Source organism: Apiospora phragmitis, assembly GCF_038363925.1.
Source record: "Apiospora phragmitis strain CBS 135458 chromosome Unknown utg000002l:1.0-5516284.0:1.0-5523493.0, whole genome shotgun sequence".
Classification (NCBI taxonomy): Eukaryota; Fungi; Ascomycota; class Sordariomycetes; order Amphisphaeriales; family Apiosporaceae; genus Apiospora; species Apiospora phragmitis.
In genome coordinates, this window is record NW_027117400.1 from 2,891,536 (window position 1) to 2,914,422 (window position 22,887).

A 22,887-nucleotide genomic window follows, 5' to 3' on the forward strand; every position below is an offset into this window, starting at 1 on the left:
TAATGTCAATGTAGGACACATTTCTGCACGGCCTTGTATGTGCCATCTTTCTGACTCTTGGGGAGGCGAGGATTTGCTATTGGTAACAGAATGAAGCTGGTGCCCGTGCTCCCATTTGCACTTGTCGATCGTGCTGGTATTAGTCCAGAGGATCGTGAGCATTCTTCTCGGAACCCAGCTGGGAATGTGCCTGCCTAACGCGATATCAAGTTCAGTACTGGCAATCTGTACTGTTGGCTGTGTACGGTGCAGCCTGGATCCTCTTTTCACGTAACGAAGCCCGATCATGTTACCACCCTTGTTCGTTTTACACCTGCAACTCACAATGTGTTCCAGCAATATGCGGTTATATCGCGGATAACAATCGCGGTCGGAGACTACCAATGCTTGCGGGCTTAGTCATATTCACTGGCTCGACTTTAATGCTGTGTTTGGGACGGACCATCTGGTGGCTACTCGGCGGCCGCATGCTTCAAGGCGCGGCCGCGGCGGTGGTATGGTCCTCTGGCTTAGCTCTGCTGACAGATAGCGTGGGAAACGACCAGATCGGGGCAGCTATCGGCTGGGTCACGCTAGGTATCAGTATAGGACTGTTCTTGTCCCCACTTCTCGGCGGCATCGTGTTCAACAGGAGTGGGTTTCTCTCCGTCTTCGGGATCGCCTTCGGCCTCCTGTTTCTCGACCTGCTTCTAAGGTTGTGCATGGAAGAAAGACGAACCGTTCGGGACTTGTGTCGCGTCGATGGAAGCAACACCCAGATCGAGCTGCCAGGCCATGTGGAAACATCTGATGGCCTCATGACTGGCCCTTCCTCCCAGCAAGACCGGAGTGGAACTGACGGCCATAATCATGCAGCGAACAAGTTGGCTAGCCACTTGGTAGTCTTTACGAGTCGCACCTGCAAGCTCCTTGCTTCTAGGCGACTCTCCACTGCGCTCTGGGGAATATTCGTCCAAGCCGCAGTGATGACGAGCCTGGATGGTGTAAGATCATCACTGTCTCCAATCTGGCAGGGCCATGTTAATCATCTTCAATGCTAGGTTCTTCCCGTCTATGTTAAGGATACCTTTGGGTGGAACTCCATCTTTGCGGGCTTGATCTTCCTTCCCGTTATCATCCCCTCCGGTCTAGAGCCGTATATAGGCAAGCTCCCCTCCTCTCAATGCTACCGAGGTATGGCTCGAGCCACTGACATCTGCTAGTAGCTCTGGCTGATGCGCATGGCCCGAGGTGGCTAGCCGTGGGCGGCTTTGCTCTAGGCCTGCCATTCTTGGTTCTTCTACGACTGGTGGATTATGATTCCACCCGCCAGATCGTTTTACTAGTATTCCTCCTCCTCTTCATCGGCATCGCGCTGAGCTTTGTAATCCCTCCCCTGATGGTGGAGATGACGTTGTTCCTCGAGAGTGTTGAAGCCGTGTGCCCGGGCATGGGTACAAAGGCGCATACGCACAGACGTACGGGTTCTTCTCTTATTGCACATTGCCGGGATCCTGATGCTTCCACCCGTGTCTGTCCCGACCCCCAAAGCACTCCCCCCCATCGCCAGAAGCACTCCCGCCCCACCACTGCTACCCCGGCGGTGAGTCGCGTATTATACGTTGTTCAAAGTGCACCCAAACAGGTTGCTGTGCGTATCGAGTGCGAGAAGTGCCTGGGTTACCGCTGCGAGATGAACAAAGTCGGCCTTTTGCGTGATTCGCGGTAAGTATCCCTGGGGCACTATAGCGTGTCACCCCTAAGTCAGCAATGAAGTCAGACAATAGGGTCCTCCAGCACACATGCTGGACCCTACCCTTGATTTGATAGAGAAAGCTCGGTCCCAGCTTCGTCGTCTTCGCCGATATTCTTCGGCATCACGGATCATATTGATGGAAGTATACGTTTTATCAGTATTGACCTGTTCATACCAGGACGCCATGCGACATTTGGAGTTGGGACCATATAGCAGAGGTACTCCTGAGCTGCGGTCATTGCACAGCTCTCGCGGACCTGTGATTTGGCGTAGAGATTGTTAGTCCACAAGCTGGTGTCTTTTCTTGCTGAGGGGTTCACTTTCAGGTTCCACTTACCCTCTCGTAAACAATCGCCGTACTCTTCGTGCCCAAGGAAATCCGCGCCAACAACTCGGTGTATGTCTACGGCGGGAAGAAACCTCGTGGAAACAAGTCCACGGGCGATCATAATCACCGGAGTGACTTTGTCTGGGTCGTCGGGCAAGGCTGTAAGCTTAGGGTCGTACTAGTGAACCCCTTGACGTTATCCAACTTTCTTACTTAGACATTAGGACTTGAGCGATTTATTCTCTTGCCACAGCCATCTTGAATGAACGAATTGCAGATGGATATAATTTTCCAAACCCTTATTACAGCGACTACGCATCGGTGGGACGATCACCAAGTTCTGCCTCATCCTCATCATCGTTGTTCTCGGCCGTAAAGATGACTGGTAATATAGAATGAGTTCGTGTCACGCCTAATATATTGACATTCCCTCATTACCAAAGAAACCGCGCAAGTGAGCAGCGTCATTTCTTTCCCTGCATGGTACTAGATGCTGAATTGCCTATATAAGTAAGCCTTGTCCGAGAATTTTGAAATGATCGACCAAGCAAGCTTGTTCTCCCTGATCCAGCTATTGATTTACTCTTGATACCGACTTGTTGAAAATACTTTGTCAATTCCTTACACTTTCATTTGAGATCAGTTGCTCAATATGAAGGGCGCCCTTGCAGCACTTATTACGCTTACTATAACATTGGGGGATGCCTCGACTGATGCTCGCCATGCTCGCTCACAACTCAAGGTACTTGACTTCCTCTTAACGTAATATTTGTATGATGAAAGAGAAGCTCTGGTTAATTTAACATATTTAAATAGACTATGAGAAACACGTTGGCCGTTCTGGATCAACTTAGCCATGATCAGTCAGGTCACGGCTTCAACCGACTCAACCCAGACGTTATGGTCCAGAGCGTTGACGCCGAGGGCCAAGTCGTAGATGAAGTTCATCTTACCAACGATGAAGCTGCCACGATTAGGGCGTCGCTTCACACCTTGACCTTTGGATCTAGCAAGGAGACGAGCAACACTCTTGATGTACTCGAGCGCGAAACGTCAGATTGCCCCTACACGATCTGCGGCGGCGGCCACGGGTGCCCTTCTGGTTGCCCAGGGGTTGTTTGCTAGTTTGTTTCCAGAATGCTCCCAATCCCACGAATATCTGCGAAATTGGAGTTTGTATGCCCAGGGGTTTATAGTCTAGTTAGTGTATCAACTCACTCTGGTTTTCTTGCTATGGCCTCTGTATGCCAGGCTGGTGAGGTTGATAACCAAGCACAAGAGTGGCGGTGTTGGAGAAACACCGTGACTTCGAGGGTCAAGGAGTGTAGGCATTGGCACATCTGAAGATGATGCATAATATGGATGCATTACGAGGATAGCCATGAGATGAAGGCAAGGCACCACTATGTACCGGCAACGACAGCAGCGTGCTTGAAGGTGTTCTTGGACTCGTGGATACTTGCGCCGCCGCCGCTACCAAGTGCGATGCCCGTCTTTGGTATTCGGGTAAAGACCCTAGACGGTTCGCTGATCCAGTTTAAAGATAGATAAAAAAGTGAATAAGATCCAAAGTATTCACCAGGATGTGATCTTACCTGCATGATATTACACAAGACTACGAGTAGAGTCTGGGTTACTACAACGAGGACGCCAGGCCGAGACACATAGAGGGGACTCTAGCGTGGGAGACTCGGATGATATCGCTCGATTATGATGGTCCACAAAAGAAACCTCGCACCTGACACAAATGATGATGATATGGTTGTAGACAGTTGTGAAGTTGGCTGGGGAGACAGGCCGGCCGTAGCGAAAAAGACCATGAGCTTCAAAAAGGCAAAAACATACAACACCGAGGATTCCCAGGTCGTCACCGACCCTAGTACTAATTCGGCTCTCTGCTGCTTATATATGGGAGAGCGGACGGGATCCCTAGTATACAGCAGGATATGGTCGTATGTGATAGAAACCTGTGTTGTGAGAGTCTATATCAGAGGATCTACTAGGCTATTATTCTACTATGCCGAGAGTGCGTTGCGACAAGCATCCCATCGCCTCGCGAATCTTATATACGCATTCATTGGTGGAACAACCCATGGATTTTCTCTCATTTAGCTCGGCAAGTAGGAAGTATAGCCCGGCATTTGAAGACCAAGATCACATGCCCGATCGCTCGGAGGTTTACAGAGATCGATCAATCAAGCCTTCGCCGAGTCTGAATTTTATGGTGAGAAGAAGTGGGTAAGTACAATAAATCCCCAGATTTTCATGGCCATACTAGGTTCCGGAGGGAACTGACAGACCCGATAGAGTGGAATGTGGGGAGAGAATGCGGGGAGATATGACCATGACTAGCAGAATAGCATGCATCCAAGTCATTTGCCGGTATGCCTTGCATCCCGAGCAGGGGTTGTAGTCATTTTCCCTGGGCACTGAAAATGCCTCTCCACACAACCGTGTTATAACATAGGAGAGCGGCCTCTCGAACCTGGTCTTGACCGACTTGGCATATTGGAGAAACGACTCGAACCGGACACCAGCTCGCGATGGGAGATGACGGAAAGGCGATCCTAACGGAAAACGACGTCGTCATAATGCAGCATCGTGGGGTGCCGTTCGGCTCCTCGTCGGTGAAAGCGGTGCCGAGGCAGTCGTTTGAACATGATGTGATGTGGTGTGGCCAGTGACCACCATCCCCCGTAGCGTCGTATGGCATCGTGGGATTTCAGATGAGGAGAAGGGGGAAAAAGAAACTCCCGTTCGGCTATCCCTCTGTTGAGCGGACGACCCGCGCGGTTACGGACACGTGTATAAAGAGCAGCCGGAAGTCTCGGCTTCTCCTGAGTTGAAACGGTTACTCTCCACGGAACGGTCTTGAGAAGTATACACTACTACCAAGCCCACTAGCAAGGCGAGAAAACAGCCGCCAAATACACCATGATGGCACCTTACTCAGCCCTCACCGCCCTCGCCCTCGGCGCCTCCCTGGCCGCCGGGTCCGTCACCATCCGGAAGACGGGCACGGCACCCACGGGGTACGAGGTGGACTTCAAGTACACCAACGCGAGCGCGAACCGGATCCTGATCGGCGGCGGTCTACAGCCCTTCACGGACCAGTTCCACACGACGATGGGGTCGAGCGCGCTGTACGACCCCAAAGACTACAAGGCGGGCGACTTCTACATCGCGGCCCGAACGCCCGAGGACTACGTGTGGCCGTACGAGATGGTCCCCGCCGCGGACGAGTCGGGCGCGTGGACCTTCACGACCCCGCTGCCCTCGGGCGTCTACTCGTTCGCCTACCTCGTGGACTGCGACTACGCGCCGCGCTGCTCCATCGACACAGGCAAGCTGTTCGTGGACCCGGAGCTGCCGCCGTTCCGCAACACCGAGGAGGACCAGGTGGCGTCGACGTTCCAGGTGCCCTTCGACCCGGAGTTCCAGCTGACGACGGCCGCGACGCCCGTCGACTTCGACTACGCGCTGTCGGCGCCCCGAGGGCGAGCGCGGCACGGTCCAGACGGTCAACTACACGAGCCCCGGCTCGATCCACCCGGCGCCCGACGTGCACGACTTCAGCATCTACCTGCCGGCCGAGTACGGCACCGTGGCCGGCAAGAAGTACCCGCTGCTGTACATGAGCCACGGCGCGGGCGGCAACGGGGCCGACTGGGAGAACCTGGGCCGCGCGAGCGCGATCCTGGACAACCTGATTCGCGCCGGCCACATCGAGCCGACAGTCGTAGTGATGCCCTCGTTCTACAACCTCGACGACAGCCTGCCCAAGTTCGTCTACGGCGACGCGACGAACCGCGCGCCGCCGCCGTCGGCGCCGCACGTGCGCGAGAACTACGTCGAGTACCTCTTCCCTGGGTCGAGGCGCACTACGACGTGTGCGACGAGCCCGCGTGCCGGGCCTTCTCGGGCCTGTCGCTGGGCGGACGCCTGAGCTACGAGATGTACGTCAACGCGACGGACCTGTTCGCCTACTACGGCTTCTTCTCGCCCGCCGCGAGCCCGCCCTTTGTCGACGCCGCCGCCGTCGAGGCCAACCCGGGCCTCGCCGAGAAGGGTCTCTTCGTCGGGTACGGCCTCTACGACAGCGTCTTCGACCTCGCGCGCGGCCTGCAGGGCGCCTTTGACGACCTCGGCTTCCAGTACATCTCGCGCGTCGCCCCCTACGGCAGCCACTACTGGCCGACGTGGCAGGACAACCTCTGGTGGTTCGGCGTCACGGCACTGTGGAAGCCCATCCCATTTACGCAAGAGACTGGGCGATGAAGATCTTTGGTGGAATGGAAAGCCCCAAGGGCGAACAATGATTAGTCATGTATTTTGTTCGACTATTGAAAATAGTCCCTATAGCGAATGAACCGAGGTGAACACTTAATCGACCCCAACCCTTTGCTTTGATTGTGATGGCCATTGAAACACTATTAATGTCAAATCCATCTATGGTGACGCCCGCTCCAAATGCGACCCTCTCATGGCTGCGACTTTTCGCACCTTAGTCTCAGTAGCCACTGTATGAACATCTCAACCACTTTGGCACTGCTCCTACACTTCATCGTACAATTCTCCATTGAAGTATACATCTCCCTTTTCTCGGAGATCTCCAAACTCCCAATCCCTGGTATGCCAGGCCTTAGAGTAAGCTGACATGTCTGCCTCCTGTGCTGTACAGCTTCACTTCGTTTCAACGCCGTTTGGGATCGATCCAGCCCGTAATAAACTAGTTGGAGAAATAGTCTGCCTGATCTTCCAACTCTGTAAGATCATGAGTTAGGCATCGTTCACAGATTCTTCTTGGCCTTCTTCGATCGCGGCAGTCCAGCAGCTCTTCGCGCCTCGACGTCGCCCTCAGCCAACCACTTGCTGGCCTTGACCAGCTGCACGATGTTGAGGAACTGCTTGATGGCCATGACGGGGAAGCTGACACCGGCGATGACCCAGGGCCAGAATGAGTCCATCTTATTGGCGCGGGCCAGCTCGAGAGCACCAGCGCTGTATGGGTTGGTGAAGAGCTGGCGGAGGACCGAGCTGTTAACTTCGGCGCCGTGCTGAATGGCCGATGCCTTGTGCTCGCCGACGTGTTCGAGGAGCTGCGGGGAAAGTAGCGGCGAGGAGAAAGAGAGAAGATAGAGGGCGATGAAGAAAAGCTCGTTGAGCGCGCAGGCAACGAATAGGACAGTCTATTATTGCATGTTAGCCGGGTTGTACTCATGGTTTCGAGGCAGAGAGCAAGGTTGTGGATTTGCGCACCTTGTTGGTATAATACAAGTTCAACAGCCAGCTTCGCGACTTTTCAACAGCCTTGTGGCTGGTTCCCGAACCGCCCATAGCCAATGTGGCATACATGTGCATATAGTGACTGGCCAGATCCAGCGAGATCAGACCCTGGAAGATGAGCGACCATCGCGGAAAGGCAGAAGCCAAGAAGACTAGCAAGCACGAGGTAGTGCATCGATCTGTTACCATGTCCAGCACGGCACCGAATCGAGTTGACTGTTCAAAAATTCGTGCAGCGTAGCCATCGAGGGCGTCGAGCAGGCACGAGATACTATAGAGGAAGGAGCATGTGCGCGGGTGAAGCGGCATGTAGTAGAGAGATGCGAGCGCGAGTACGATACGCGAATAGCCTGCGGTTGTGTTGCGTTAGCATTGATCTGTGACCGTGTACATGTGTAATCGAGCTCAGCTGAGCTTAGCTGAGCTGGGGTGAACTGCGCGGCGCCAGGCTTTGCGTACCTATGATGTTGGGCCAGAACAGGAAGATGTTCTCGTGCGGGTAGTCGGCGGCATTCTTGCGAACTTGTCCATTGCCTTTGCCGCTGCCATTCAAGGGCGATTGCACTTCATCGTTGGCAGATGAGGCCACGCTCACGCCTTCGTTGTCGCTTTCGTTCGCCGCAGCCAGAGCAGCCTGTCGCCGGGTTTGTCGGACGGACATTGCGATGCGATGTGCCGCTGTGCTGAAGATGGGTTAAGTGGGGTTCGAGGGCCGGCTCATCGATTTGGTTCAAGGACTGAACCTGGAACTGGGCTGCGGGCTACTATTGGTGTATTCGAGGATGCAAAGGAAGGTCGGGTCGGGTCGTAGGTTAAAGGACTTTCGAAGATAAAAGATGTGGTGATATGATGGTGTTGGGTTTGTTCAGCTCGGAGCTACCTGTTCTACTGCTGCTGTTAACCTATTATTTCTTCTGCCTTGCACCACTTACACCCACTCACGCCATGCCGAAGTGGCCGAATCAACGAACGGGGGACGGGTTTTAGAACCTGGAAGTGTGCTGCTGACGAAATCGGCTCGCGTTGTTCCAGAAACTTACGTAGTGCCCAAATTTTGTGACCCGCAGCTCCGGTTTTCCCTGGCTCGTCAAATCTGAGAAAGGGGGCTTTGATCCGGGATCCCGGAATGATTTCGATAGCCTCTTGCCTTCTTCGACGAGATTGTTGATTCCCTTCAAACAATGGTGATGCGGATGAAAGATGACAAGCTGTCTGCTGATAATGATGATGGATAAACAGCAAACCCTGGGACGGAAATGCTTGGAGCCTACGCCGATGTTCTTTTTTTGTTGGAGATAAGGCACATGTTCGAACCTGCATAAGGCGAGGATGTACCCATACCTCAACCTGCATCGTCGGCATCATCGGGTTCTATATCTGGGAAGCTATTCGCCCTGAAAAGCAAACTCCATCAGACATTCTACAGTCATATGGTAGCTGTTGCCTTCTTCAAGGGCGTCAGGCACTGAAGAAATCATTTGATTGAAGCTCTTGGCGACTTGATAGGTACCTTTCCTCTGTCCCTCCCAAGAGCTTGCCTGCATGGAGGTACATGTAGCTTACCTTATCAGATCTATCAGGTAGCCAAACCGGTATTGACATTGATATCTCATCTTGCTTGGAATTCATCATATACATACCGGTATCTCATAAGACTAAACAAATGGAATTGAACTAAAGCCCAGGCGGTTCTCATCGTACTGTGACTGTAACTGTGACTGTTGCTGTTGCTGTTGCTGATTGCCAAAGCAATCTGTCCCTGTCTGGTGTCTTGAGGCACGCGACTTGGCCAAACCGCCAAGCTTGACACGCAGCTGCAGCAGATGCACAGGGGCTCGCCAAGACGTCGAGTGAATAAAACAGATGAACCCGTATTAGCCCTGATCAGGTTTACACATATCAAAATAAAATATATCAAGATCCCATTGCAGATCACCATATATTATCTTCTGTGTCGGAGTACGTTCATATGTTTGTCATTACCTCGAGCCTGGGAGGTCTCAGGAAGGAGCTTGACGGGCCTCACCACCACAGATATGCGAATACAGCGAGAAGTCCTCTCTCACACAGCCATACACGCACTCCACCTGAGCAGACAGGTTATGAATAATAACATAAGAAGTATATACTGATCGTCAACATGGACTGAGGTCCAGCAGGGCCCTAGCAATTGAGCGAGCGAGTCTAGACCGCAGGGCTGAAAGACATCGATGCTTAAATGGGCTTGCCATTGGTGCTGCCAGCTTGCCATGGGGTTCTCGGAAGCCTCCGTCGTCCCATAGCTGTATGTACATAGCTTAATACGCCCCTCGCCAGCTCGCCGAGGCGCCACATGTTACGCCCAAAGGTCCGACTCCTTGATATAGGGACGGAAGGTTCCTCTTTCAGCCCCAAACCAGTGCCCAGACGGCCGAATTACGGTACAAGCCTAGGTAGGTACAAAAGGTACGTTCGAGTTGAGAATCGGATCTTCAAAAGAGTATCATAGTGGGGTTGGAGGTAGGTATCTCATACGATAACGGATGTGTAGTGCCTATTGCGGCAAGTTTCCAGGCTATGTTCGGGGTGCATAAGATGTAAGTAGGGTTCGTGCCATTCTGAATCGAGGAATGCAGCCGGACTCAACCGCCCGCTTGCATGCAGTATGGAACATCAGGGATATCCAGCTCCGGCACTCTGCCTGACACTTGGAGCTCCGGAACAGGCTATGAGTAAGCTGCGAGTAATTCGGCACACAGTAGCGTTGGCGACCTCTCCCACACATGCCTTCTTGGGTCGGCATTATATATGCTGCTATCGGGTTTTCGCGGTGTAGCGAGTAGTACATCGCAACTATACCGACCTTAGGGAGGTCGAGGTGCATCTCAAGCGTTGGTTGCTCAGGGCGTGGCGGTACAGTAGAAGACGAATCAACGCCGAAACCAACCAGCAGCGTTCCTCTCTTACTCGTGTCGATTTTCAAGTGTTGTCAGGGAGGGGTTGTCCAGCTGCAGCACCCTTTTTCTCTTGGTCCTGACTGACTGGCGCCGTTGGATCCTGCCGGCAACCGTGTCTATTTACTACTGTACCTACCTACATACAGACCCAGCTCACAGGATACAATGTCAATCAATGGATACAGACCCTGGCCAGTTTGTACGAGGCGTTTGACCATGCATGTGCATATAGCAAACCGAGCCCACTTATCTCTGCCCTACTCACCTGTACTTGCAGGTGCAGGTGCAACGGTCTGCATGCCTAGATGCCCTACGGCTTTTGTGATCTACTTCTGATCTACTTCTGATCTACAGTACTCAGTCACTGCATATGGCTAGGCGGGCAGGCGGGCAGGCAAGCATCACGAATGGCCAAGTATACACGTACAAGAAGAGAGCCCTATGTATGCAAGGCAAGGCGTTGGCGTTGTGTGTTTTGGAAGTATCTATCGATGGACGGGCACGAGATGCGATTGATCAATCTGACAAGTCCTCTCTCCCTTGCTTGTCCTTTTCAAGAGCCTTGATTCCCTCCTTCCTCCAAGCGACCTCTCACATCTGTTTTTTCCTTTTCTCTCCCATCGCCTCCTATTCCGAAAGACGGCATTGACGGCACTGCCCCCCTCCTAGCACCTCGGCGCCCAATCCGCTGACCGCATTTGGGGATTGCCCATAAAGTTCTATATCACCGTGTTGTTGCTAATTGTGGATTGGGACACGTATTCTGCCATATCCCCTAAAACTCCCATTTTTCTCATGTACCTGCAAATTGAAATGGCCTAGTCCATGACAGACCCTTGAAGCGGGATCGAAATTGACATCACGGAAGCTCCACCGACTCGACTCCCCTGCGCTCATTTGTTCTTCTTCAGCCCTTCTGCCTCGCCGCTAAGCAATAATCGAACCACTTCTGGGGCCTACTGGATGGTGTCTTTGCTGGTTTGGCGGGCTTTCACGCTTTCAGCGCAGCACTGGCACAGTACATATGCGACAGCTCCCGGCTAAGCATAGCGAGAACCCAACGGACCACAGGCGGTGTCCTACATATGTATTCTTTTTTTTTAGTCCCTAATCTGCTCCAACCTCCAGCTTCCCTGCACTTTTGCTTCTCGGCCCGCCCGTCTCACCAGAAAATTAACGACTTTATGTTCATTGCCCCCCCCTCCCCCCCAATAACAACACGTGCCTATTGAACAAAAAGGAGCGCCAAGTACGACACCACCGATAGCTGACAAAACCGACCTTCCTGTTCTGTTTACTCCATACCATACCTACTATCTCTCCTCTAAAGCTACATACAGGCATAACTGTTGCTTTCACGACCTCCAATATCTTCAGCTGTCCTTCGTCTCATCAAACCAACCCCACACACGATCGATCTCATCACCATGTGCGCCGACCGGCCGAAACACCCAACGTGGAAGGCGACCTTCGCCGAAAGAGCGAAGGGCGCCTCGCACCCTCTATCCAACTACCTTTTGCGCCTCATGGAACTGAAGCAGTCCAATCTGTGTCTTAGCGCCGATGTCACGTCCGCCCGCGAGTTGCTACACTTGGCTGATAAAGTTGGCCCCTCCATCGTTGTCCTGAAAACACACTACGATATTTTGGCCGGATGGGACTACCATCCTCAAACCGGCACCGGCGCCAAGCTGGGCTCCTTAGCCAGAAAACATGGCTTCCTCATTTTCGAAGACCGCAAGTATGGCGATATTGGACACACGGTGCAAATGCAGTATACTGGCGGCACTGCCCGTGTCATCGACTGGGCCCACATTGTCAATGTAAATATGGTTCCTGGCAAAGCTGCGGTACAGGCGCTCGCAGAGGCCGCTGCCAAGTGGCGGTCGCGCGTCAACTACGAAGTGAAGACCTCCGTCTCTGTTGGCACCCCAGTTTCCGATATTTTCGACGAGGAGAATGGAAACGCCGAGGACACCGAGGACAACGGACATCTCGGTACGAGAGAGATGCCTGCGCCAGGTCCCTACCAACGGGATAACGACGGCAGGAAAGGAAGCATTGTATCCATCACCACCGTCACGCAGTCTTTCGAGCCCGTCGACTCGCCGCGATTCGGAAGCCGGATAGACGAAGGCGATGAGCTCGTTCTCGCCGGAATCGAGGAGCCTCCCTACGAGCGAGGTCTGTTAATCCTGGCACAAATGTCGAGCACGGGCAACTTTATGAACGAGGAGTATACGCAAGCGTGCGTAGAGGCCGCGAGAGAGCACAAGGACTTCGTCATGGGTTTCGTTTCACAAGAAAATTTGAACTCGGCGCCAACCGACTCTTTCCTTCACATGACGCCAGGTTGCCAGCTGCCCCCTGACGGCGAGGGAAGAGAACGGAGCTGTCGAGGGAGATGGGCTGGGCCAGAATTATAACACACCTGCCAAACTGGTTGGCCTTTGCGGCACGGACATCATCATTGTTGGACGCGGCATCACCAAGGCAGGAGATCCCCAAGCAGAAGCTGCGCGGTACCGCAACAGGGCCTGGGCCGCTTACCAGAAACGAATAAGCCAGTAATGGAGTATGTGGGATTTACCCCTGTCTACTTTGGAGGGATGCAGGACACCTGATAGTACCGAGACCGCAAATTGGCTTTTCGAGTTTGGAGTTCTGGATTTTTATGGATAACAGCTTCACATATTTAGACAGTCGGGCATGGTACAAAATCGATTAGGAGCCCTGGTGACTTGGTCATGAGCAATATCCCATACTGTACGGTACGGCTTTCCATCATGCATCCCTTTGACGTGCGTGCTGTAAACTACCTCGATCGAGACGTGACTAGAACCGTGAAGGGGGACGTTTTAGACCTCCATTTGGAAGGTTGCAGCACACCGCTGGCTTGTTTGCCACACTGCCTATAATAGAGTCTAGTATGATGAGATGGGGGGCAGAGCCAGTATTTGACATGTAATATGCAGCTGCGGGTAGTGACCACCTCTCCATGCGCAATAAGGTGAGGTAATAATTTATGGGAGTTTTGAGTACCGAGTCCTGACCGATTCATTCACCATATGCCATGACAACTAGCATGGCAAATTACACATGCATACATAGACCGAACGGGTAGGTAGGAATAGCTATATGCAAGTCCAATTTGTCTCGGTGATCCATCCTCTATAATCCCGTATCCACTACGCGACTGTTGCTTTTCAGTACATACATATATTCTATCTGCTAATAATAAGAAAACCATTATATAGTCCTGTGCCGTGTATATGTAGTTACTTTTTGAATAAGTATACGGAGTAGAGGGGAAGGATGCTGTACAAATAGTATCCAGATGTGCCACTGATAAGCGGCGCTATCAAGCCCGGGCTCTACTATGTAGCCTCTAGCTCTAGGCTAGGCTGGAGAATTGTAAGGTGGGGTTGTTGGTTTCCATGCTCTTCAAGCTCATCTCTTCATGGATCAATTGATTAGGTGATGCAGACGATGCTTTGCATAGAGATCTCTCGCTATTGGATCGGTTGCTTGGTTCGATGGAAAGAAGCATTACTTGCAGTACAACCTCCTCCTCTTCATACGATGGTCATCGCCGCTGTCTGCGATGCTTTGAACCCGACCTGTTCAGATACGTATAGGCATACCTGCTATTGATTGATTTTTATCCTCGACCGAACGTCCCCGCCGTGCTTTACCACCACTAGACCGGAAGAACCGACAAGACATACAGAACAGGCCCGTTCTGTAACCCGACAATCGATCGACAGGCCCGACCGACACAACCAGCCACCATGCCGGACGCCGAGTCCGCTGTCGAGGATGGCAACACCAGCGACGTGAAGCCGCAGGGCAGCAGAAGCAGCAGTGCCAATAACAACACCGAGCATCACGATAGCAGCAACGGCAGTGCCGCCAACGAGGCCGGATCTAAGCCACCGCTCCGAAAACGCCGGCGCATCGTTATCAGTTGCACAGAATGCCACCGGCGCAAGCAGAAATGCGACCGCAAGCTACCCTGCACTAATTGCACATCGCGCGGCAAGGAATCGTGGGTTCCCATTCTATTCGATTCTTCTCGGGCCCTCTGTCGACTTATATCTATGTAACCCTTGGAGAACACCCAGATTTGCTGACCCCCAGCGCTTAGGAGCTGCCGATACGAAACGGGCACACCCTTGACCAAGGACCAGGACCGCAACAAGACCTCAAATGGCCACCATATCAACAACATTCCCGAGCAGGGCTCGCCGGCCGAGAACATGCCCATGAAGGCCGCCGATTTTGGCTATGCGCAGAACGGCGCCTCGACCTTGGGCTTCCTGCAGAAAATCGAGGGCGCAAGCGGGCAGCCGTTGACCAGCATCGCAACCGAGGCACAGGAAGGCGACCACTTCGCATCGAGGGAGCGTTACAAGAGTTTGATTCGGCATCTTCCCGCCCGCATGTTCGTCGAGCAGCTTATCAGCATATACTTCAAGGAGTTCAACACCATGTACTATGCCCTCGACGAGGTGGTGTTCAACGAACAGGTGACGGCGTGGTACAATCTACCCTACAACGTCCTGTCTACGGCCGGGCCCCAGGCCATAGAGCCCTCGCTGCGGTCGCTGCCGGCTTTGGTGTTCCAGGTACTGGCCACGGCCCTGTTGGCAATCCCGACGGAGGCGGACGAGACTTTCTCGTCGCTCAAGTATGCGGGAAACATGACATTTGAGGATATAGCAATCGAGTATAGCGAGACCGGCATGGCTCTGCTATCGTTGCTTGGGAAGAGACAGATGACAATGGCCACCGTCCTAGCTGGGTGGATGAGAGCCGGGTTCTTGAAATATACCGGTCAGGTTACTGAAGCCGTAAGTTGACCACCCAGGACGCGATTTCCAGTGACAGTTTTCTGACACGGTTGCAGTGGCATCAAGTGGGTACTGCTGTTCGCGATGCCCAGGAAATTGGCTTGCACCGCGACCAGTTCGACCCGATACCGAACCCGAACGATAGCACAGAGAAAACGTTGGAGGCCATGTGGGAGGCTGAGCACCGACGACGTTTATGGATGATTTTGGTAGTATGGGATCTCCACACGGGTGCGGTGCTTGGCCGGCCGACGAGCGTGGACTTTCGGCCACTCAAGAGGAGCCTCCCCATAGATGCCCAGATACCCAAAGACAGAAGGAAAACACCCATCTACCCGCGCGGTGAAGATGATCCACCGACTCCGTTGACGAGGGCCCTTTGGACCTTTGAGATAATGAAACCGTTGCGCGAGATTCTGGATCTGGAGAAGGAGGGTCCGTTCCCAAAGGACTTCTCCAAAGTCGAAAAGATACACCAGGACCTGCTCGACCTACAGGCCCGTATGCCCGCCGCTTTGCGCCTTGATAACCCAGATACCCGTTACGATGATCTCCCCGAGTGCTGGTGGCTGCCCATGATGCGCCCAACGCTGCCACAGACACTGTCGTTCAACTTCATGGCGCTGCACAGGCCATACATCTTCACGCGCGCGAGCAGTCGGTATGAAGCGCTGAAGGCCAGCTTATCCATGTTGGAGGCGCAACGATACCAGTTCGCCGCGTTAAGTCCGCATCAGTATAAAACTTTTAGCCTGTTCTTCGGCACATTCGATGCTATTGTCATGGTGGCAAGCATCTACATTTTATCCCCAAGGAACACCCCGAGTTGCTTAGCAGTGCGTTGCAGCATTTTCAGTGGGGTGTTCTACGCTTTGAGACAAGTAAGTTGTATTGTAGTTATGGAGTTGCTGATTCGGCCCGGCCTCCCAGGTCTGGTCCGACCCGGGGTGGCAAAATGGCATGATCTGACTACCACTAATTTGGACCGAGGCATCGGAGCTCTGGCTAACTCGTCATCGCAGTGGCGGCACGCAACCGACTTGCTCACGCAGCGTTGAGCGTTCTGAACGCCATCTACATCCGGCTGAAAAAGGCCATGGGCCACGGCTTCCTCGACGGAACCTGCCCGGCCTCTTTCACCTGCCCGCAGAACGACCCCGAGCTGCAGGCCATTTGTGCCCGGATGAACAGGTCCAAAACATCCGAGGTGGCAAACACGCCCGCTTCCGGCTCGGTCGCCGCATCTTCGGAGCCGACGACGGCGCCGTCTGTATCGAACAGCAGTAGTTATCAGAGCAATCACCCCTCAGTGCCCTCGACTGCGGGATCTGTCTCCACTACGTCAGGGCATTATCCGCCCTCGTCGGATTTTGCGGCGGCGCCGGCAACAACAAGTTGCCTGGCTAACACGGATCCTGCACTTTTCTCTCATCAAGACAGCTCGGCGGTGGCGGCGGCTGCGGCTGCGTCGTCCGACTGGCCGTTCCCGACCGACTTCGACTTCAGCTCGCTGCCGCCCATGTACCCCTATGGGCGACGTGGCGTACAACGACCTACAAGGGTTCCGCGACGATGGTAGCGGAGTAAGCGGTGCAGGGGCACTGCCGGGCATCACTGCCGGCGTAGGAGCGGGAGGGGGGACATGGAGAAGGCATGTGGGGTGCTACTCCTACTACGGGTACTGCCATGGATGGAGTGACGGGGAGCGACGAGGCAGCCGCAGCCGCAGCCGCCATGGCCGGGATGGGCGCTGGTGCGGACGAGGTGCCGTGGCAGTTTGGTGGCGATTTCGGAAACGACACGATTTGGAACTTGTTGAACCAGTTCCCGCCATATTGAAGGGGAGTGACGGACAGCAGAACCTTTCTTTTGGGATGAGAAAATATCAGTCGTCGCGGAATATAGTTGACACGTATTGACATACGATCTGTACCTGTCTGATAAAAGTCCCCAGAGCCGAGGACTCATCGGGCTAGGTTAAGAGCGTTCCACATCTTGACTACGAAACTTATGGATGACGGGATCGGTCACGAGGCCGGCCTTGATGAGATGGAGGAGCGAAAATATACCCGAGCAACGGGTGCAGTCTCGTTTTGCATTACGTAACGACTTACCAAGAACGACGCAATCAAGGAGAACGGAGTTCTGGGCAGCCTACGCTTGTGTGGAGGGGAGGGAAAAATATCCCATGGCTTCTTCGTGATCATCCAAAAAGGGGGATGATAGGAGGAGGAGCAGAAATGTTAACAAGGTTATATATGTCTGGCTGACTGGCTATTATGGTAATGACCTATTACATACTTATATACTGCGAGAGGCTGGACTCGTACCGTTCCATATTCCAGGCAGTTACATACGTACACGATGATGGTCCGACATCAATTGAAACGAGTCATGAGCGGTATTTATGGGTTTTGAGAGATTGGTCTGATCGGTTTGTGGTGTTTCGAGAAGACTTATTTGCAACCCTAATCGTGTTTAGTTCGTGTTTTCGCTATGGCGTGCGATTGATGGATCACGACTTTTATTCTCCTGTATGTGAAGTACATAACAAAGTACATATTGCAATTCTCATGTTACCCCTCGTTGTTGCTATCTACAAGGTTAATACTCCATCTATTGCGGGAGGCGCAAAAGCCTTGTGTGGTCAATACAACGCCATCGTAGCCTGTCCAATAGGATGATTTCATTCGTCTATAAGCAGGTTCCTATGGGTTGAGGTATCTCGAACGTCGAGCCAGGCATATCAAATTATCTCTAGGTAGCCTACCGACGGGTTTGTTTGTAGGTAGGTGTAGGGAAAATATACAAGCTACCCCTATTTGACTTCGAGGTGACAGCAAAATAGGGGTAGCTCGTATATTGCACTTCGACTCTGCACACATCCTATGGATATCTGTCAGCAAAACAACTATACAGTTCTCGCTTGAATTGCGGCGCCATCCTTTTTGGGGGTTTTAGGCATTGATGCGAAATCACAGTCGCTTTCCTATCCGACCTTCTCTTTAGTAGGTAGCCCGGGTCCGCAGCAGCCGGCGAAGTGCAAGTGGGTGGCATACGATGATACGCCATCTTAGAAAGATTCATGTAGGACCTTGGTCACAGATGATGTGCTGTTTTGCGGAATGTTTGGATCAGGGTTCCCCCCCCCCCCCCTTCCCCCCCTCTTTGAGCCAATACTTAGGATGTAGTAGATGGGGCAGGGTAGGTTTAATGTAGTGTAACTGCAACAAAGGGGGGCGCAGCACATCTCTCTACTGCAACCGTATACCACATGCGGGGTCAGGCCGGCATAGCGATATGTAAGTATATAAGTAGGTAGTTATCAGTTACCGTATGCGTATAGGTATGGAAATAGACCTGGCACCAAGAGATTGTGCCACGCGGTTGCGACTGCAACACCATACCAATATATCATCACATTGAGAGTGCATTGTACGTACCCAACAGCCCAAGCATAAGCCCGCGCCGATGATGTTTGTGGAAGGCTGCCAACATGGTCGGGACACGTAGCTGTTCGAGATCCTTAGGTCAACAAGAAGTACCGACCGGAAGATGGTTGGAGACACAGATGGAAATGGTGTGGTACTTTTTAGAGGTGCATATCTATGCGCAAGCGCCCGATATGACAAGGCATAGTAAGTATGCAGTTCCGAGCTTTCTCTTCCCCTCTCCCTTCTTTTGGAGCGAGGTAAGGTTGCGTGTGATAAGAGCCAAGGCAGAGAATATTCGGCAGCGGATCCCGATTCTGCCTTGCCAGAGTACCTACAGATGTTCCACAGATGCAACGCATCCCATCACTGCTATCAGCCGACAGATAGGGTAGATGGTGCGTCAATAGAAAGCGACTCTGGCGGGAAAGGCTTCTAGACACAGCGCACCAAGACAGGTGAAAAGGATACCCTGCGGCGGCTATGGTTGGAGGGGGTGAAGGTGGCTTGGCTTTTGCGGCTGTTGCACGGCAGTAGCTGGTGGTAAGCGGGATCAGTATCAAGAATTGAAGGGGGCCCTCATTGGTGTGAGACGGTAAAAGTCCATCTGTGGGAGGAGGGGACTTGGGTGCTTCGGAGAGAGCATGCATTGATACCTTCCTGCATACTGAGTTACGCCCCGTTGATTAGTCTTAAGAAGCACAGCAATTTATTACATTCTCGTTATTGTTGAGTCGAGGGGGATGGAGGTGACGGACGGTGCTGAAGGAAGTGAAGTGATATAAGGGGGGCGGGCGTCTCGCGGGCTTGCACGATGATGTTTCAATGCTCAGCTCGAATGGACGAGGCCCAAGCCGGCTAGCCGGACATGAAGAGCAACGAGCAGAGACAGTGGAGTGTGTGGAGAGCCGCCCAAAAGGTGGATTCGGCGGGCAACACTGGGCAGGGGGATTCTGGGCTAGGTGATCTTCCCATCGGGGCCGTAGCTCACGATCAGCACGAAGCGAAGAGTCGACTGGTGGGTTGCTACGATGAGCAACAAAACGGAGCAACAGACTCAAGTGCTACTCTCGTTTATTCGACCTCGTCAAATCTCATAAAATAAAGCGCGAATAGTGTCACAAAGGCTTGTACTGGAATATACTGAAATCTAAAAACAAGCGCCATAGCGAATTGACTTTGGATACAGTTGGCCCTTAGGATACTCCAATTTTGTGGACGCGCTCAGGCTTTTAATAGAAAAAAAAAAACGGCAACGTCCAGCGTCCAACATGTCTCAAAAGGCGACGAACCCCAAGATTAGAAACTACATAACCTCCTTGCATCGTTCAACGGCTGTCAGTCGTCTATATCCAGACAGAGCCTTATTTATATAATACAACATATACTGCATCTACACCTTGCTTTTATATCACTTATCATTGGACATAGCAATTCACAACGGCATGTAACTCCAGGTAGGCTATTTACGCCCTGGCGGTTATAGTAGGGTCTAGGTACACATAATGGGACACGCTCAGTAGTTGCAGCTCAGTTCTCCACTTTTCTTTGGCGCTGTCTAGGTTAAAACTTGGGGAATTTCCTAAGCTTTCCACTGCCCTGGGTTTGCTCGTTCGGTCACCTTGCGTACGTCATAAAAACATGAGCGCACACACTCCAGCAATCATTCCGTTGTTTTATATTGATGCCAAGTAAATAGCAGGGCGCAAAAAGACATAACTCTACGAGAAACCAGACGGAGAGAGAGAGAGGAAAACAAGAACCCAAGGCTGTCTCGTCTGCGACCGGTTCATCTGTCCCTCTTCCCGTCAATTAGAGCTCCATCCTTGTTAGCAGAGACGCTCCGAAAATCAGTGGGGTCGGGGAAGCAGAAACACCATCCACACTACTTCCAGAAAGTCGAAAGTCCATCATCCCCGATAACATTCACGGCGCGGAAGGAGCGACCAAGAAGCTGCAAAAGCAAGCATAATTGCAAAACTCCTCCCAAACTGCCTCTGATACACATTTCCTGCGTTGCGCAAGCAGTTGCCGAGCCATCGTACACATCACGGTAACACACACCAACCGGTCATAGTAGAAAAGCATCCAGCTTTCACTGTAAGTGAGGTGGCGTCGCTTGAATAATTAATTACCGGCCGGGGTGCCATTACTTCGGTGCCCTCGTCTTTCCCTTCCGCCCTTACATACACTGTACCCCCCCAATCTGACCTGTTTCAATTCAAATACCAAACCCAGACGACTGATCAATTTGGTGCACAGCTACGTACACACGGCTACTTTCCCTCCCCTCGTTATCCCAGCGATCGCGACACAGAGTCTACCGGCTCTTCCTTAGATTTCTGACCTCCGAGTCCGGTTTCTGGCAAGCTGGCGGCTTCCACCAAATACACGATGAACGCTACCATGGAGTCCATTATGGACTTTATACCACGATATCGGGAATACCAGACCCAAAAAGATAGGACAGAGTGTTTGATAAAGGTGATTCTCTCTATTGGGGATCTTGGGTCCTTTAATATTCTGCCACAGACCAGCATAAACTGATAAGCCTCTTATCGCAGGACTTGATGATCCATTGCGAACATGTCGAAAGTACTCTGCGCAAAGAAAACCACGATCTCCAGACTCGATTACACCATGCCCAACTCGACTACGAAGATGCCACCAAGTCCAGGCGAGAGCTCCAGGAGCAGATGAAAGAGCTCCGGTCCCAGTTGGGAAATGTTTCACAGGATAACAACGTGTTGAAACAGCGCAATCCTTATGTCTTGGTTCTGGTTGATGGCGATGGATTAATTGTGAGGCGTCTACACCGGTTGGGTGCTCTTTCTTTGGCCGCGGTATGGCTGACCTGAACTCGTAGTTCAAAGAACACCTCATCAAGCAAGGGTTGGATGGTGGGAAGAAAGCCGCCTATGCGTTGCGACAAGAGATCTCGAGACGCTGCGACAATGCGGATGACACCGAAATCATGACCAAAGTGGTCGCTAACCTGTCAGGACTCGCCAAGGCCATGAAACGAGATGGTACCATTGATAACGAGAGCGACCTTCGTGACTTTATGTTGGGCTTCACGCAGGCCAAGGCTTCTTTTGATTTCATTGATGTCGGCCACGGAAAAGAGCGAGCCGACTCCAAGATAAAGGAGACCACCCGCTGGAATCTGCGCAACTTCAACTGCAAACAAATTCTTTTGGGCGTGTCCCACGATGCCGGTTACGCCCCTTTCTTGGATGAGATCCTGCGTGATGATAGCACCAGAAAGCGCATCACCATACTGGAAGGGTTTCCAACGGTCAGAGAGATTATCGCCACGGGTGCCAACGTCGTTAACTTCGACGACCTCTTCCGTACGGATAAACTGGTGGACCGGACCTCTCCTGTCATGTACTCCCCTGGCTCGGTTGCTTCTACACCCCTGCAGAGCATATCGTACGCGACCGTTACCCAGAAAGCCAGCCCGCCTCCGACCATTACTCTGCCTCTAGCACCGAAAGCTGCCAATACCCAGGCTGGTCGCCCGACTTCGGTCACTGTCAAGTCTGTGCCGGCCCAGCCACCCTGGAACCCCGGCCCGCGCGGCATTGACCCCCCGCTCAATATTGATCAAACTGTTCTTGATCGTATCAAGAAACGAAAAGACAACGACAAGCTTTGCAATAATCACTATCTTCGCGGGCCGTGCGCCAAGGGCGATCAGTGCTGTTTCGAGCACGACTACAAGCCCAACGGGGAGGAGCTGAAAGCCATATCACACCTGGCTCGCTTGAATCCGTGCACGAATGGTCAGGATTGCGAAGTGGAGAACTGCATTTACGGTCATCATGTGCGTTGCTCCTGGCTGCTCTTAGAATGCCCTGAACCTTACTGACTTTTATCTCTCTCAGTGTCCCAGCGTTGTTAACGGCATCTGTGTGCATCCGTTCTGCAAGTTCCACCCTCACGAGCACCCTCCCGGAACAAAGCTTAAAACTGTGAAGAAGCCTTTTGCTTCGTATGAGTAAAAGGCTATATTTTCTACTTCCTGTTACTGGGACAAAAATCGAAAAAGTTGTCAAGTCAAAACTCTCGGTCAGTGGTTTCTGGAGGAAAGATATGTATGTTTAGGTATGCGTCTCATGGCAGTGACAGCCTGCTGCAAATACGTAACGGGAAGCGTCGATATTTGATTCTGCGATCCTTGTGATGCGTTACGGCATTCGTTTAGCGGACAGGCCTTGAATCCAAAACAATTACACTGAATCCGCAGTATTGGTTCTCGTTTACTGTGGATAATACTTGCTGATGTGTCCTGCAAATGCTTTTGCTTGGTGTG

At 52.4% G+C, this 22,887-nt stretch overlaps 7 protein-coding genes across 7 annotated transcripts; 6 read left to right on the forward strand and 1 right to left on the reverse strand.

Annotated features, from left to right (window-relative positions):
• Nucleotides 1–90: 90 nt before the first annotated feature.
• PG994_001714 (uncharacterized protein) lies at nt 91–1,708 on the forward strand (the record flags this gene model as incomplete). The annotated part of the gene is made up of 4 exons (XM_066853123.1): nt 91–154; nt 337–983; nt 1,041–1,173; nt 1,239–1,708. 4 exons carry the CDS (start codon nt 91–93, stop codon nt 1,706–1,708), a joined length of 1,314 nt encoding a protein of 437 aa, XP_066721264.1.
• A 1,007-nt stretch (nt 1,709–2,715) lies between these two features.
• PG994_001715 (uncharacterized protein) lies at nt 2,716–3,188 on the forward strand (the record flags this gene model as incomplete). The annotated part of the gene is made up of 2 exons (XM_066853124.1): nt 2,716–2,805; nt 2,880–3,188. The coding sequence occupies 2 exons, from the start codon at nt 2,716–2,718 to the stop codon at nt 3,186–3,188; spliced, it is 399 nt and encodes a 132-aa protein (XP_066721265.1).
• A 1,809-nt stretch (nt 3,189–4,997) lies between these two features.
• Nucleotides 4,998–6,341, forward strand: PG994_001716 (uncharacterized protein; the record flags this gene model as incomplete). Its single annotated transcript, XM_066853125.1, has 1 exon — nt 4,998–6,341. The coding sequence occupies one exon, from the start codon at nt 4,998–5,000 to the stop codon at nt 6,339–6,341; it is 1,344 nt and encodes a 447-aa protein (XP_066721266.1).
• A 512-nt stretch (nt 6,342–6,853) lies between these two features.
• On the reverse strand, nt 6,854–8,010 carry PG994_001717 (uncharacterized protein; the record flags this gene model as incomplete). Its single annotated transcript, XM_066853126.1, has 3 exons — nt 6,854–7,252; nt 7,323–7,699; nt 7,809–8,010. 3 exons carry the CDS (start codon nt 8,008–8,010, stop codon nt 6,854–6,856), a joined length of 978 nt encoding a protein of 325 aa, XP_066721267.1.
• A 3,702-nt stretch (nt 8,011–11,712) lies between these two features.
• PG994_001718 (orotidine 5'-phosphate decarboxylase) lies at nt 11,713–12,856 on the forward strand (the record flags this gene model as incomplete). Its single annotated transcript, XM_066853127.1, has 2 exons — nt 11,713–12,579; nt 12,638–12,856. 2 exons carry the CDS (start codon nt 11,713–11,715, stop codon nt 12,854–12,856), a joined length of 1,086 nt encoding a protein of 361 aa, XP_066721268.1.
• Nucleotides 12,857–14,076: 1,220 nt separating this feature from the next.
• On the forward strand, nt 14,077–16,977 carry PG994_001719 (fungal specific transcription factor domain-containing protein; the record flags this gene model as incomplete). The annotated part of the gene is given in 6 exon segments (XM_066853128.1): nt 14,077–14,333; nt 14,433–15,138; nt 15,195–15,974; nt 15,986–16,019; nt 16,161–16,676; nt 16,835–16,977. The coding sequence occupies 6 exon segments, from the start codon at nt 14,077–14,079 to the stop codon at nt 16,975–16,977; spliced, it is 2,436 nt and encodes an 811-aa protein (XP_066721269.1).
• Nucleotides 16,978–20,963: 3,986 nt separating this feature from the next.
• On the forward strand, nt 20,964–22,576 carry PG994_001720 (uncharacterized protein; the record flags this gene model as incomplete). The annotated part of the gene is made up of 4 exons (XM_066853129.1): nt 20,964–21,053; nt 21,134–21,370; nt 21,436–22,398; nt 22,460–22,576. The coding sequence occupies 4 exons, from the start codon at nt 20,964–20,966 to the stop codon at nt 22,574–22,576; spliced, it is 1,407 nt and encodes a 468-aa protein (XP_066721270.1).
• Between the last annotated feature and the right edge of the window lie 311 nt (nt 22,577–22,887).